This window comes from Musa acuminata, chromosome BXJ1-4, assembly GCF_036884655.1.
Source record: "Musa acuminata AAA Group cultivar baxijiao chromosome BXJ1-4, Cavendish_Baxijiao_AAA, whole genome shotgun sequence".
In the NCBI taxonomy this organism is placed as follows: Eukaryota; Viridiplantae; Streptophyta; class Magnoliopsida; order Zingiberales; family Musaceae; genus Musa; species Musa acuminata.
Window position 1 is genome coordinate 10,423,109 of NC_088330.1, and position 16,028 is coordinate 10,439,136.

The 16,028-nt window shown below is 37.8% G+C and overlaps 2 protein-coding genes across 5 annotated transcripts; both read right to left on the reverse strand.

Annotated features, from left to right (window-relative positions):
* Positions 1-765: 765 nt before the first annotated feature.
* On the reverse strand, positions 766-2,378 carry LOC135672070 (uncharacterized). Its single transcript, XM_065180524.1, has one exon. The coding sequence runs from the start codon at positions 1,348-1,350 to the stop codon at positions 766-768; it is 585 nt and encodes a 194-aa protein (XP_065036596.1). The 5' UTR covers positions 1,351-2,378.
* Positions 2,379-2,665: 287 nt separating this feature from the next.
* LOC135648090 (protein MRG1-like) lies at positions 2,666-15,873 on the reverse strand. Of its 4 annotated transcripts, none has more exons than XM_065165738.1 (11): positions 15,653-15,873; positions 10,975-11,028; positions 10,760-10,773; positions 10,477-10,613; positions 9,425-9,460; positions 7,726-7,766; positions 7,232-7,333; positions 6,509-6,588; positions 4,893-5,062; positions 4,100-4,184; positions 2,666-3,005 (listed from the first exon to the last, which is right to left on the reverse strand). In XM_065165738.1, exons 1-11 carry the CDS (start codon positions 15,830-15,832, stop codon positions 2,924-2,926), a joined length of 981 nt encoding a protein of 326 aa, XP_065021810.1. In that variant the 5' UTR covers positions 15,833-15,873; the 3' UTR covers positions 2,666-2,923. The 4 variants fall into 4 exon arrangements, with proteins under 4 accessions (XP_065021810.1, XP_065021809.1, XP_065021812.1 ...); XM_065165737.1 differs by having other exon boundaries at positions 10,742-10,773; XM_065165740.1 differs by lacking the exon at positions 10,975-11,028.
* Positions 15,874-16,028: the final 155 nt, after the last annotated feature.

The following is a 16,028-nucleotide window of genomic DNA, read 5'->3' on the forward strand; positions in this document are numbered from 1 at the left end:
GATCGTTGCTAGAAAAAGATGGGCTGGGATTGGACGAGGGCGACGACAGGTTAGATGAGACAAACAAACTTTCGAAGGCAATGGAAGCAAGGCAAACTCAAGGTAGTATTATCATTGATAAAATTGATAATACATAAAATAACTTTTATCATTAGTAAAATCGATAATTTTACACTCGATATCGTTTGTTATATCTTTCGTTGGTAAAATTAATTCTATTAAGATAAATAAAATTAAATATTTTATTTTTATAATTATTAAAATATTATTATAAATTTTTAAAATCAAGGGATCGAAGAGAGTCTCGAGTAATAAATGATTAACTTGAGAGTGAGAGAATTAGCTTTAAATTAAACAAAATAAAAAAAAAGTTAAAAAAATTTGTTAATATTCTCCTCACCCTCTTGATTAGAATAATGGAAGAAACAGATCGACAGTTCGAACAGTCTTCTCTTTCTCTCCATTTTTGAACCCTGCCATCCCCCGTCCGTGTCTTACCTGAACCGACCTGCGTCGTGTCTGGATAATTAGTGGGCCGCGCATGATCAATATTTTCTATAATTTTTTATGGATCCAAAGAGAAGGTGACGCGTGGAGGTGAGGGAGGCTGGCCGCATCAGACGTCCGATCACCGGTCATACTTATCTTACTTACCGGTTACCCCCTGTCGCCTCCGGCCTCGTCCTATATATGATCGCACCCACCCATCACTTCCCCCGACTGCCCTTGTTGGTCTCACTCTTCTCGTTGCTCTATTCCTCTCATCTACAACACCACAAGAACATAGATAGAAGAGGCGATCAAGAACATGCCTCTGTGGATGAACATGGTGACGGCAGCTGCAGCGACTTCGGTGGTGGCCGGGCGGAGTAAGGAGATGACCCGAGTCACGGGGCCGTGGAGAGCGGAGGAGGACGAGGCGCTGTTGCGTCTGGTGGAGCGGCATGGTCCGAGGAACTGGTCGCTGATCAGCCGGTCCATCCCCGGGCGGTCGGGCAAGTCGTGCCGCCTCCGGTGGTGCAACCAGCTGTCGCCCCGGGTGGAGCACCGCCCCTTCACTGCCGAGGAGGACGAGGCCATCGTCCGCGCCCACCGCCGCTTGGGCAACAAGTGGGCCACCATCGCCCGCCTCCTCTCCGGCCGCACCGACAACGCCATCAAGAACCACTGGTACTCCACCCTCAAGCGCAAGTCCTCGCCGCCGCCGGTCGACGACGCCGAGGGGTTTGCCATGGCAGTGGATCTCAAGGACGCGCCGGCGGAAAGGCCGTTCAAGAGGGCGAGCTGCGTCGGGGTGGCGTACACGTCTGCGGACTTGGTGATCTGCCTGAGATCCGGCAGCCCGTCCATGTCGGATGTGAGAGACTGCAACCATCCGGCTGTGTGTCTCGTTAACCGTCCGGTTCTGAGGACCGGTGGAGTTGCTGCTTCTCCTCCACACTTGGCCTCTTCCGCTGCCAACGCGGTCGATCCCTCGACGTCCTTGACGCTGTCACTTCCCGGATCGGATCACGTGGGCACATTCAACCGCCACCAGGGCAGGAGCAGCAGCCACAACCACAACCACAGCCAGCATGAAACGACCGCCTCTGGCCACAGAACGCGGCATCTGCCGTTCCGACTCAGCGGCGAGCATTTGGCGGTAATGCAAGAGATGATCCGCAGCGAGGTGAGAAGTTACTTGTCAGGGTCGGACCACAGCAGCGTCATGCGAACGCAGCCGCCGCCCGAGACGGCCATCCGTGGCGCCGCCATCAGAGGTGTTGGCTTTCGACCTGTACAGTGAAGACGACATGTGAGATGAGAAAAACGAAAAGATAATCTTTATCTCTTATTCTGAGCACTACGAACAGTGTTCCTTCGCAGCGAACCGATGCGGCCGGTGACAGCTGATTGATATAACCCTTGTATGCCTCATGTCATTGTTCAACACACAGGAAGACGAGGTGGACTTAGCGAGGCAATGGCTGGTAGGAATAGCAATGGCTATCACCAGCCAACGAAGCAGCAGCAGCAGCGATGGGAGAAGGCACAAACAGAAGAAGAAAAGAGGTCAAACGCTGATAAAAGGCATCACCGAAGGAAGTTGTTGAAGAAATCTGATTCCATGCGAAGATGGATGCCAATCTGTCTTTGGCGCAGCAGAGAGAAGAGCTTCTGGAGGGCTTCAAGGAGGGAGTCGATTTAATTGTGAGTGTGGAGGTCTACTAGCAAGAATGTGGGTCAGTATTGGCTCCTGTGAGTGACAAGTCTGTGTTTAAAGCCAGATCCGATACAAGACCAAAGGGGGCTAGGGTTCACCGGGTCCCGTGTTCCGAAAGGAGAGAGATTACCTTTGAATTGGATCCAGCTTCGCGTGCTTACCTTAGGAGGAGCTTCTTCCTTTAACCTCTTGGAGGCGGATGCTCTCACGCCTAGTAAAGCCTGGAGGCAACGGAACACACCAGACTCGGAATGATAAGCACCGACACAAGGAAAACTTAGAATGCCTTAACCTGCAAGCCTGACAGCAAAAAGCAGACAAAGAGTGTGCAATATCAGAAATAGTTATATCGTAACAAAACAATCTAAGATGAACAAGAAAAGGTAGAAGTGACTGACTGACCTGATAAGCAAGTCTAAGAGTCATCATTCTTCCTGATAGAGAAAAGTGTAATAGACATAATGGTGCACAAAGTGTGGCAATTAACATCTACAAGTCCAATTACATGACCAGTTGAATGCAACATAGTTTCTCACGTCATTTCTAATCGGTTTAAAACATCTCATGACCCGGTACTGATGGTCACCATCTCATTTGTACCATTGTCAAATTAAAGCTACAATTTTTTCCTGCAAAACTCCGAGCAACATAAACTAAGACATACAACAAAACCAGGCCATAAAAGAGATGCATGGAAATAACACTGAGAACAGATGACGTCTATTTGGTATCAGATTCATCCATTCCTGCGGAGCCATCATATGTCGAAAGAAAGAAGACGCTCTGGTTTTTCTGCAAAAACCTGCACATGAAGTTTTGTCGTGTCAGGTCTGGGATTCTAACTGTTATATTTTACAGGACTCAAATTTTGCTATTCATAATGGAAAAACAGTAGAATGCCAAGAGAAAAACAAGTAATCTGCTGAAGAAGAAATGTATTAGAAGGTTAGACTTAAAAAGGCACAAAAAAGAAAGACATGCGTCACCTATAAAAGATAATCAAATCCACACGCATGATAAGTAAATCCATTTGCAGCAACATATGTGACGAAAAAAAGTCTTTCTCACGGTGGACAACAACAAATAGGGGACAGGTCATGGCATACACGAAATCTAACAACTTGGAGCAGAAAGCATACCCAAAGTATCACAAACAGATGACATATCAAAAATCAACATATTTGCTACAAAATAGTGGCAAGTAATGAAGTTATGTGTGTGAATTGCCCAGCAACCAATGATACTTATAAACATAATGTGTCTCGAAACCTAAAGTGCAGAACTCTATCGATGACTAAGCATTTAGGGTAAATTAGTTTAGTCAATAATGAAACATAAAGCACCATAAATTAGACTAGGGAGTCGATTCCTACACTTTTCCTAGTTGTACCTACATTTTTATCATGTCTCTTCACGGACATTGGAACTATACAGAGAAGACTAATTTGGCCCTTGAACATGGATCACACACAATGTTTTGGTAGTTTAAAATAAGACAGGTAATTCACATATATTTAGTTGTTTTTTTCTACTATATCAAAGAAAATGTCAAGAACTTACAAGAAAATTAGACAAGCCAGCCTGAACACCTCCGAAAAGTCAGATAAATAGTTTCGAATGAATTGTTAATCCTAAGTTGCTGATTTTCTGCAACTTGCAATTACTGATTGAACTAAACCACTGTCACATTGGAGATGGCAGTGGAGAAACAACAGGTTACAGCATGCATTTGCATGAACGAATCGAAAAGCTTAGGAAGTATAAAGTAACTTACTATAAAACATAATGTGAAAAACATAACTAAAAAGATATCAAGGCCTTCTTTACATGGTATCAAAACAAGCATACTCAAAATCATAAGTAGAAACAATAAAAAAAAGTCTTAAAAAGTCATACTTGAGAAAGTCCAACAGTTTCTGCTGTAATTTCACAAGTGCTTCCTCCTCCATGTTGACATAGGCAAGTAATTCAGGCAACTTGACTGCAGAATAAAAAAACAAAGTCACTGAATCAATATATATGATAACATGGTTTAAATTCACATAAAGAAGCTCAAGAAGTTAAACCAATAGCAACAAAACACAACAAACCTTTATCAGGCAGATAGACCATAATACTTTTTCATAATACACATATTAAAGGCCATGCATATGACAACCAAAGTGCTTACCAAGGATACAGAATATTCCTTAAGAGAAATTTCCTCTAAAACAATATTCTAAAAAATATAAAGGATATTTTTTATGCTTTAACGAATAAGATTGTTTCTTAAACATAGATAAGAGGTGTAAATACCATCATTATTCAACCATCAATGTTATTAAAAGATAAGGGCAAAAAACAAGAGAAAAGAAACCAATTTGTCAACCTGTCGATCTATAAGATAACAGAGCAAGAAAAACAAGATAATTATAGAGGCTTGTGGGTTGCACTATGAAGGCCATCTATTATGTCACAATTTGTCCAACAGAAACATTGGAATCTAGTAGATTAAGCATAATGCCTCAGCATAGAAATCAAGTGAATGGCATATAAGCAAATCAATCAAATCATAAGCAGTATCAACTTAAATAAAGAAATTTCTACCGGATAAGAAACAGTGAACACAAAATACAGACAATGTGAGATAGGCCTGTCAGTATACTTTCGAACAGGAGGAAACACAACAAATGATGTATACAGTGCATACCAAAAAGACGTAACAGATGTTCAGCTCCATACACTGTTGAGGGAGACACATCATCACGAACTGCTTCATGATATTGTTGCCGCTCTTTCTTGTACAAAAGCATTGCTGGTAATGCTTTGTCAAAATAGCAACGCAACCCTTTCAAAATCTCGCCAACCGACTCAGCGATCCTTGAACAGTTTTAAAGTCGTTCATATACCCCCAAGCAGCAATAAAACTACGTTAATGTTATTGAAAACAGTATAAAAGTTTAAGGTCATTATAATAATGTAGAACATATGACCACAAAGCCCTTTTAAAGAAAGAATGACACAACACAGACTACAAGGTATAACAAAGGAATATAACACAGATAACCAAAACAAGAGAAATGTGCTAGGGGTTTTCAACACTACAAGGACAAGCATGCATACAAGAAAATAAGCTAATATAGTTTGCAAAGTTTACAAGTATGCATCTCAATGTTGGACATTATCGTATGAAATCAACATCTTGGAGAGATTCAAACCAACTGGATCAGGTTGTAGCACAGGTTTGCACGATCATAGATTTGGCAAGAGGCATCCAAGTTCAAGAGGATTTAATGTACCTTTTAACTTCGATAATGTCAGTTTACAATTCAAACCAGATTATCATATTGGGCTAGGATGGGTTGATCCAGCAAACCACAGACAAATATTCATACAGTGCCAAAGTTAAAGTTCGGATTATGCCACCACAATTGGCAAGCTTAGCAGAAAATCCATGTGGAATAACCTGACAAGTTCAGAACCAACCCCAACCCCAAACAAAAGACTTCATCGTATGCTGCATCAAAAATTATCTTGACTAAATTAATGCATCAACTGAACAGAGTGATAACTAATCACCACAATAGTACAAACCAGATCAGTAACGGAATAAAGAAGAAGTTCTCAAACCATCCTACCCAGGTGTTGAAGATTCCGAGTAAGGATTAGATTTGGATTGAATAAAATCAAGTGACCTGACTAATTTCACTTCTTTTTAAAGAATAAGCTACAAGGCCTTCAACTACTAGGATAGGCAACATAACATCCTTCCCTTCTCTTCCCTCTTTTCCCTTCACTTGCCATTCACACTCAAAATCTGACACAAAAAAGCTCATTAACACCAGCAATCATCTGCCCACTAGAAAGGAAGGAGATTTGATCCATCAATGTGTTATCACTGGGCACTCTGGAGCTTGCCTAGGTGCCTCGGGCATTTTGGAACATTGGCATCTGTTAGCACCTAATGCCTTTAACAAAACTGATTTATTAACACTAACATAAAAAATTCTAGAATGATGAATGTTAATAATCATAGTACATAAATTCCCTTTATGAACTTGATTTTCATCTACATTGGTATCCGAGGAAACCTGAAGCAATTATTCATAGAGTGAAGATCCTTAATGAGGGAAAAAATGTTCCTTAACGGGGAACAGCATGAATTCCTCAACTCATCAACTCAAAGAAAGGAACACGTGATATCAATTATTAGTCGAGAAAGAACCACCACTAAGAAGAAGCAAACCAGTGCAAATATAAAAGGAAATTAGCAAAGATGAAAATTGAGCATAAGTAGACATATGCATTGTTCCATCTTAAACTTACATCCCATCCTTCTTTGTCCGGTAATCAAGGTACTTTTTTAGGATGTCATCAACATTTGGAGAACGTGGAAGCTTGACTAACTGCAAAGGAAACACTATAAGGCTAAGTGACTTCTATCATTGTAGATGATAGCGTGCATAAAACCTTAGAAATAAGAGAACAAAATAAAATGATGTTATGTAGCAAAACAAAAACCAAATAGAAGATAGTAAAGAACATGAAAAAAACAAGAAATCCACATGATATTGGTGTGTGTGTGTACCCATAAAACATGCCAATAAATATTCCTTATTATAAAAATGTGAAGTTCTAAACTAGTGCAGACACAGATTTGTTTCTGGGTCTCATTTCACATTTCCATCTTTCAAAGCATTTACGATAAAATTTTCGACCAAGATTGACATTGCTGGCACTAGTCTCTTTGCAAACTAGGTTTTGAGTCTTTTGACAAGCAAGCAAGTAGAGCATTATATTTTATATGTACTCATCCTGTTAAAGGTTTCATCATCAATGCAGAAGAACCTCATACAACTTCCAACATGATAGCAATGCATGTGCCTTCACTTCAACACTTTGCAAAGTATTTCAATAAAATCCACTTTTAATCTATTAATCATTATAAATCTGAAAACATAAGTGTGATAGAATGCATAACCATTTATGGTCAAGTAAATGACAAAAAACTTAGCATTAGAAATCAGACAGCATAAGGAATGTAGTTACCTTACCCAGCTGGGTAACAAATTCCCAATCATCAACCAGCTGCTTCTTAAGAGTCAAAGGAAATTGTAATTTTACAAGATTCTCTGATGTTCTCTTGTCATCCTAAAAAATAGACAAAGATGCATCACACAACTCAATGTTAATAAAAAATAAAATAAATCAGAAAATAAAAAGGTGAACAATATGAGTCTTTCTAGGATTCTCAAGTCCATGTTATGAAAAATGTGTGTTACTTCTAAAACTATAGAATTGGACAACTAGGTGAGTTTCCAATGTGCTGCAAGAGAAGTCACACATATAGATATGCTGAGCTAAAGGGAATCAAGTCATCAATTAACCTTTTATAAGGACTTGAAGAAGTAGCAAACTTCTATCATATAATTATTTCAATAGAATTTCAAGGTTAGAAAGGAGAATAAATGGTGTAGAAGCAAATATAGATAGTCGGCTTATAAGGAGGAAAAGCAGTTCATATGCAGATCAAGAAAGCACACCTCAACACCAGACTGAGCCTTCCGCTTCTTGCCCTTTGACACTGGATTTGAAGATAAATGTATATGTCAGATCACATAAATGACAAGGTTTTTCCTAAAAGGATGATAACATATGAAAAAAATTCAACCGATAATGAAGAGATACAGTGCCTATCAACCAATAGCATGGGGTAATGTGCATTGTGCTAAAAGATTTGGGAGTAACATTTGGTACTGCTGTTGACATTTGGACTAACAATAATTATTTTGTCTCTAATCAGTACACAAAAGAGCATGATTCAAATTTAATCAGTTTTGAGTCTCAAGAAACTGTGTTAGGCTGATTACATGGTACCTTGCTGTTCTGAATGAAATATGTTAAGTGGCATTTGGTTCATCAGATATGAAGATTGCAGTGAGAATGGGAATGGCTAATTTTCATTTCTGGAGTTTGGTTGCGAGGAACAGGATTTGAATTCCTATGCAAAGTCCCACCTGCAGGGATTTGAAATCCTACATATCGAAATGAGATATGCATTCCCGCTTCCAAAGATTTAACCAAAATAATTGAAATTAATACATAAAAACAAAATAATAATATTTAAAATTATATAACATAATGCATGATAAATTAATAATATATAACGATAATATAAAATTAAGAAAAAGACTTCAGTGAACATAAAACTAAAAGAACAGCAATAAAATAATATAATCATCAAATTGTCTCAAAATATAATATCTAATGAAATAAATAAAACATGAGATAATATGACATGAATAAAAATATAAAAGGATATATAATAAAATAATCTTAAAACAAAAGATGATTCCAGTTCATAGTTAGTTATTGCAAACCATACAAAAAAGGAAGGATTGTAGTTCCAAGAGTAGTTCATATGTTAATAATTCAAATGAGTTGAAGGATTTGGCCAACCCATTCCAATTCTAGCTGAATCTAAATCCAATACCCGAAAATGAACCAAAACCGCTAAATCATACAAAAAAACTCACATAGATAGAGCTCAAAAGAAATACAAAGCACCAGAATAAGAGCACGCTGACTAAGCAAGTGCGTAGGATCACCTTCCTTGTGTGAAAATTTAAGAACATTTCAATCAAACAGCATAGATTAACCTAAGTAAACAAGTGAAAATTTTTTATTTGCTTCCTGACTACATTGCCTTTTGTGTCCTAATTTCTCACAGCCTTGTGCACAGTCAGCAAATTTTCATCTTGAACATTGTACTCTAAGTTAGGTTCTTTAAGATTGAATCATTCATCCTAGAAATCCTGTCTTTGTACATGACGTTTTGATGCATCTTGAACATTGAATTCTTTTTATACCATCTTTCCCAGTTAATGTAAATGCTTCAATGTGGTAAAAAATCACCCGAGTATTATCTTCACTATGATTCAAGAAGATAAATAAAATTAGAAACAGATACTTAGCAAATGCACTTTTTTCTCACGGCAGTTCTAGCATCAAAGAATTTTCAAGCACTGACTGCAGATGATCCACTGTAGGACCCAAAACACCATAACCAAGTATCTTCTTACTTCCCATAATATCAGATAGAATTATTTACAATGGTACCTAATTGCTTAGGTGGTTTGTATAAACAAACATTGTTGTGAAAAAGGCAGTATATGTTAGTCAAGAAAACAATTTTGGACATGAAACTAAAGAATAAATTTATAATTAAAACAACTGTCATACCAGTGCTCCTAGGATCCTCTTTATCCAATTTTGAATCTGTCAAACAAGGATTGCCACACTATAACTTTTAGATTGCAAACGAATTACAAAAATCAGCTCATCTAATGTATTCAAACAATATGTAACCATTTATATGTAATCAACTACATATATGTTAACAAAAATTAAAGCTCAATTTGTAAGCAATCCAAATCCAATTGAATGATCGGTCGAGGAATAGATTCTGAAGTATAGACAGCTTTACAGGACTCAGCGGAATTTGACCCCAGCTGTCAACATGAAGGCAAACCATATGTGGCTTATTCCCAATCAAACACGGCAACCTTATCAAAAGAATGACCTAGCAATGTTGCGCAGATAGAAGCACATGACTAGGACCTATAAGTAAATTCACACATCTGATTCACGAGTAGAAAGAAGAAGAATTGTTGACACATCTGAGAGAAAAAGCTATCAAATTGTGCATGGTACTTAGTAAATTGTGTTATGAGAATGTTAAATACTAGAAGAAAACTTTATAATAACTAAGAAGTTTCAACAACTGAAAAAAGACCACTTCTAAGACATTCATGTCAGTCGACACTCAAATTCTATAAACCAATGAGTTGAACAAATGTCAGACTTATGTACATAGAAATGAATATCCAGCATGTATCTTCAGATAGAAGGCACCAGTAACACCAGCTACCTTGGAATGAATACATGAAAGAATCTAATATTTGGTAGATAAATTTTGCCCAAGTGGACAAAAACATGACTCTGTATGAGCATCAAATTTAGATAATATTAACCTCCAAATCAAAATTCCCAGCAGGTCCCACATAAGAAGCCATTATTTTCTAGAAAGTAAGAAAACATAATAATTTGTGACTAAAATTTGTTTTGCCGCTTTCTGTCTCATAAAAATCAATTTCTACAAAGTGTAGCTGTCTGTGCAGCATAAAGGTAAGATTAATTAGAAAATACAAATAATTGAACAGATATTTGGTTCAAGGTCACAAGCATGGTCTAGTTCATTGAAAGACCAGAGAGAACTATATCATAAACAAAACCTTTTGGCTTATTTTGTGTTGACCTTCCAGACTTTGGGTTTTTATCGGTGTTCTGGTTCTTTTCTAGCGCCTGCTGCTTATGAATGTTTTCATCAGTCAGCTTCAACAAACGATCAGTCCCAACCCATTCATCCCAACTGTAGAATTGAAGGAATAGAATAAACCCCGAAGTTAGATTATCTCATCTAGGAGTACCAACATATAAACCAACAAGAAAACATGCATCAAGTGCAAGAGAGAGAGAATATATTTTTATGAACAATACAGTTGCACCAAGACATACTTCTTGCTCCAACCCTGCACAATGAAAAGCAAGAGTTAAAAAAAAAGGGAAAACAATAAATTTTTAGTCCAATAAGAATCTGCTAAAATTTAAACATGCAGACAAAGGGTACAAATGGTCGTCAATAAACATTGCAAGAAGATGTAAAAATAAAAGTTAAACAGAAGATATCGTGTTTGTCAACTAATTTCAAAGAGCTCATAGTTTCCACTCACAAGATAATGGACAAAATATCTCCATTCATCCTTTCGCAATTCGGCTTTTTGAACCTTGAGAAAGATTGAAACCAGCAAATTTAGCAGGCACGAAAGCAATGATTTTAAACAAGGAAAAAGCAAGCACTTCATTCTCTATTTAATAGAAAACCAGAGGCCAAAATGGAAAGTTTGCCTTTTTTTTCTAATAGAGTTCAAGTTGCCTGTTAAGGGAATGGCATTGTACCTCTAAACAATAGTCCAAGGGGGTTATTTTCCCAGTTGTCACCTAGGGGTTCCTCTGTGACAAGATGCCTAATGGTTTCAGTTTTAAATATGTTTCCTCTTATGATTATATGTGGAGGGCATGGCACAGTTAGATCAAGCCATGGGACAAGGAAAACCATATCAGCAATCTAATAATGGCATAAAACACAAAGTAAATAAATATTTCCAAAGACCTTAGTCACCTTACAACATTGCAATATGACTCCAAGAGTCCATGTTAACGTGGCATATAAAAATATCAAATTCAGCACTTAGTAGAGTCACTAAGTGCCAAGAATGCCATGTAAGCTGTCACATCACCTAAATCAATGTCCCTGCATTGGTGGTGCAATAAATATCAGCTGCTGAAAATCGCCTATGGCAAATCAACATAACTAATGGTCTAATGTAGCTTAGCATAGGAATAACAGTGAACAAGAATGCGGACTTGTTGCTAATCTGATTAAAGTTCAAGGACTATTGCTGCCATTACACCAGGTTACAAATATGGACCTAGCATGTAGCAATATGTTAAGATTCCTTAATTATAGGAGTCCTTAATTTTAGGGATTTGATATTAATCTTTATTTTTCCTATTTAGTTTTTCTGAGTTATCGTAGGAGTTTGCTAGGATTTCTTTGATATAACAAATTAGGAATTGTTATTTTTATTTTTTTAAGACTCCTAGTCCTAGTTGACTAGGGATTAAATAACTTTATAAATATGTAATGTCTTTCACTATTCTTCTCAAGCAATCAAATACAACTCAAAGCCTTTGGTTAACTTGGAGGTTAATTCCCTTGAAACGATCAAAAGGAGGTTGATCCTCTCGAAGCGATCAAATCCCTATCTCTTTTCTTAGATAAAACCATAGGGTTTTATTATCTGGTATCAGAGCGATGTTCCTCGACGGTGTGTCCTTGGCGTTCCCTTGGCAGTGTGTCCTCGGTGATGTGTCATCGACAATCCCTCAATCTCCTCTCTGACACTGCCACATGTCCTGACGCTCACGCGGCCAACAGCAACTTCACCTTTAAGGCCAAGTAAGCAGTGCTCATTCCCTTGACCCAAAATCAAAAACAAAACTTAGGAATTACAGATCTACAATCATACGCAATGACTACTAACAATTCTATGAAAGCCCAATTTAAAGCCTTGGAAGCAAAAATTGAGAGCAGGTTGCAAGAAATTCTTAATGATTTCAAAAAGAGTTTGCTTGAGAGTTTAAGCAAAATTCAACAAGATGGAAGTTCAACTTCTACAAGTAAACAACTTGACCGATCTGATAACATAGGAATAGGCTACCAAGAGCACGATAATGGCTACCCTCGCATGAAAGTAGAATTTCCTAGATGGAAAGATGGAGATCTGACCAGTTGGATTTCTAGAACAGAGAAATTTTTCGCTTTCATAGAACCCCGAAAGGTTCTAAAGTGGAAATAGTTTCAATCCAACTAGATGGGGATGTTATTTAATGGTATGATTAGTATGAAACTTGTCATGGAATTCCCTCGTAGGAGCAGTTTAAAAAAAGGGCTTCTTGTTCATTTTGGGCCATCCGAATTTGAAAATGTTGAAAGGCAGCTTGTCAAGATTCGCCAAACTTCTACTGTGTTAGAATATCAAAGTTGGTTTGAACAACTACCAAATCGGGCTAAAGACTGGTTTGAAAGACAATTGGTGGGAACATTTATTGAATGTCTTAATTTAGACATTCGTTGTGAAGTTAAGGCTCGCTAACCTCGCACTATGACAGCTGCAATTTCTTTTGCATGAAGAAAAAATTAACATGGAAAATCGTCAAACCAAGAGTGTTAATAAACAAGTGACTAGCAAGTCAACTACTCAAACCATTCCTAATCGAAATTCTAATACTAGAAGACTGATTTAAGAGGAACTCAAAGAACAAACAACAAAGGGTTTATGCTTGCATTGTGATGAAAAGTGGAGTAGGGAACATTGATGAAAGCAAGGAAAACTTTTGATGATTGAACTAATCGAGGAGGAACCAGAGATTGAGGCTATAGACTCTAATCATGAAGGTACTGATAATGATGAGATTATTGAACCTGTCACACATACTGTTTATGCATTAGTCGGCTATTCTAATCCTCAAACTATGAAATTTGAAGGGCTTTTAAAATGCCAGTCTGTTACTGTTTTGATTGATACTAGTAGAACCAAAAATTTTATGGAGAGCAAGGTTGCTACGCGATTGACCTATTGCATTGAACGTTGTGATAAATTTAAGATAAAGGTTTCTAATAAGCGAATTTTAACTTGTGATAATAAGCGTTCCAAAGTAAAGCTTATCATTCTTCTACTAAAATGACTCCTTTTGAAGCGGTTTATGGTCGACCTCCTCTCATGATTACAAAATACATGTCTGGTTCTTCTAACGTTGATCAAGTGGACAATGAATTACTTGATAAGGATAAGATTATTCAACTTATAAGAGATAATCTCGTAGTCTCACAAGCTAGAATGAAGCAACAAGCTGATAAGCATCGTAGTGAGAGAGAGTTTGCAGTGGGTGATTGGGTTTTTCTTCGACTTCAGCCATATAAGCAAACTTCTATAAAGGTTTGGTCTTCTATGAAGCTATCTCCTTGATTCTTTGGGCCTTATAAGGTGTTGGAACGCATTGGCCCAATTGTTTATCGCTTGGACTTGCCAACAAACTCTAAGATACATCCAGTTATTAATATTTCTTGCCTTAAAAAGAAGCTAGGTGAGGATAATATGGTGTAACACCATTTGCCAGATATTTCTTCTACTAGTGAGGTTCAAATCCTGCCTCAAGTCATACTTGATCGACGTGTCATGATGTGTCATAAATATCCCGTCACGGAGGTGCTTGTTCAATGGGCCAACTTACCAATTGAATATGCCACTTGGGAGTCTTACAAAGCATTAGAGGAGAAGTTTCTAGAATTTGTTGCTGCTCGGCCTTGAGGACAAGACTGTTTTGAAGAGGCGTGAAATGTTAGGATTCCTTAATTTTAGGGATTTGATATTAATCTTTATTTTTCCTATTTAGTTTTTCTGAGTTATGGTAGGAGTTTGTTAGAATTCTTTTGATGTAGCAAATTAGGAATTGCTATGTTTAGTTTTTAGGACTCCTGGTCCTAGTTGACTAGAGATTAAATAACTTTATAAATATGTAATGCCTTTGACTATTCTTCTCAAGCAATCAAATACAGCTCAAAGCTTTTGGCTAACTTAGAGATTGATCCCCTCGAAGCGATCAAAATGAGATTGGTCCTCTCGAAGCGATCAAATCCCTATCTCTTTTCTTAGATAAAACCTTAGGGTTTTATCACAATACAATAATGTGACAATTGATTAGCAAAAGACAAATGCTTATCATCATATCAAGAGGTACTTCAAAAAGGAGTATAAAATACATAACAAACAAGAAATTTGGTAGTAATATGCAAAAAGGAAAGCCTAATATGCAGCAAAACAAAAAGAAATTTCATAAGAAAGAAGAGATATGTTTACTAACATGGGCAGGCTTGATCAAAATCAGCTAAGTAACATTGATGAACTTCTAACAAGAAGACATTTTGTTAAAATAATAAACCCAATAGAGTCCTATGAGTTAATAATCAAGAACTAACACATAGCAAGTCATGAACCGCCTAAATTAGCAATGCAAAGAGAATCCATTCCCCAATATCTGAGATCTACCTAGGACAGACATGCCTTCGCAAACATAGATAGTTTTGTTCATTTGCTTGTCAGTAAATCAAGAATCCCACTATTATTCATGCGACAAAGAGCTTCACTACACTGGCTATAAGACACAATGCACTAATGGATGCACTCCTGTGAATCATCCTTCACTTGAGCCACTATCTCTTCTTCCCTGTCCATGTCTGAACCTCATTTTGATGATTTACCAACTAGTTTCACATAAATCTCAAATTCCTAATGCTTGTTCAACGTTCTTTAGTTGATGGACTCTAATGACTAGCTTTGGCCTTTTGGGAGAGAAAAATAAGTTCCAGGGTAAAGTGTCTTTCATGCTCATTACTTCAACTTTAATCAATGAACGTGCTCGAAGAATCCATGTGTTCAGAGATAATAATTCAACTTTTAACTTAGGAGCTGAAATCAGCACAACACCGCTAGAATTGACCGGTTCTGTAAATTAGGATTCATGTCGTCTGTATCTTTAGACACTTGTTCATACATACTCTTGAGACACACACAGAAAAAACACTATTCTCGACACTCTCACGACACCCGTTTTCTGGCAAAATCTTGAATAACTACAGCAGATTTCTTGACGAGGGTAACATCGAATATCGTATGCAGCAACCAAACCGAAGGAACAATCGAATCTCATGCGAAGCCAAGGGGATGCAAGAGGATAAAAGGTAAGGAAAAGATCGGGAACCCTAATCTGGGAGGATAGGTCGAGAACCTTGGCTTCGTAGATGAGAGGGCCATGGTAGGCGAGGACCTTCTCGCCCTCGACGAAGGCACCGTCGGCGCTAGGATCGGAGGCGTCCGGGGCGGCGGCTGTAGCGGCGTCTCCTCCTCCGCCGTCTCCCTCCGTGGAGGTCTCCTCCTTGACGCCTGCTCCGGAGTTCGCACTCCCCATCACTAACCCACACTCGGAAGCCGGAAGCCCTCCGCCACTTCAAGTGGTAAACATTTCTATTTATTTATTATATATTTACGGCGAATATATATATATATATATATATATATATATATATATATAGTATTTAATTTTTAACACATAAGAAAATATTCTGGATTATTATTTTTTTAAAATATAAAAAATGATATTTATG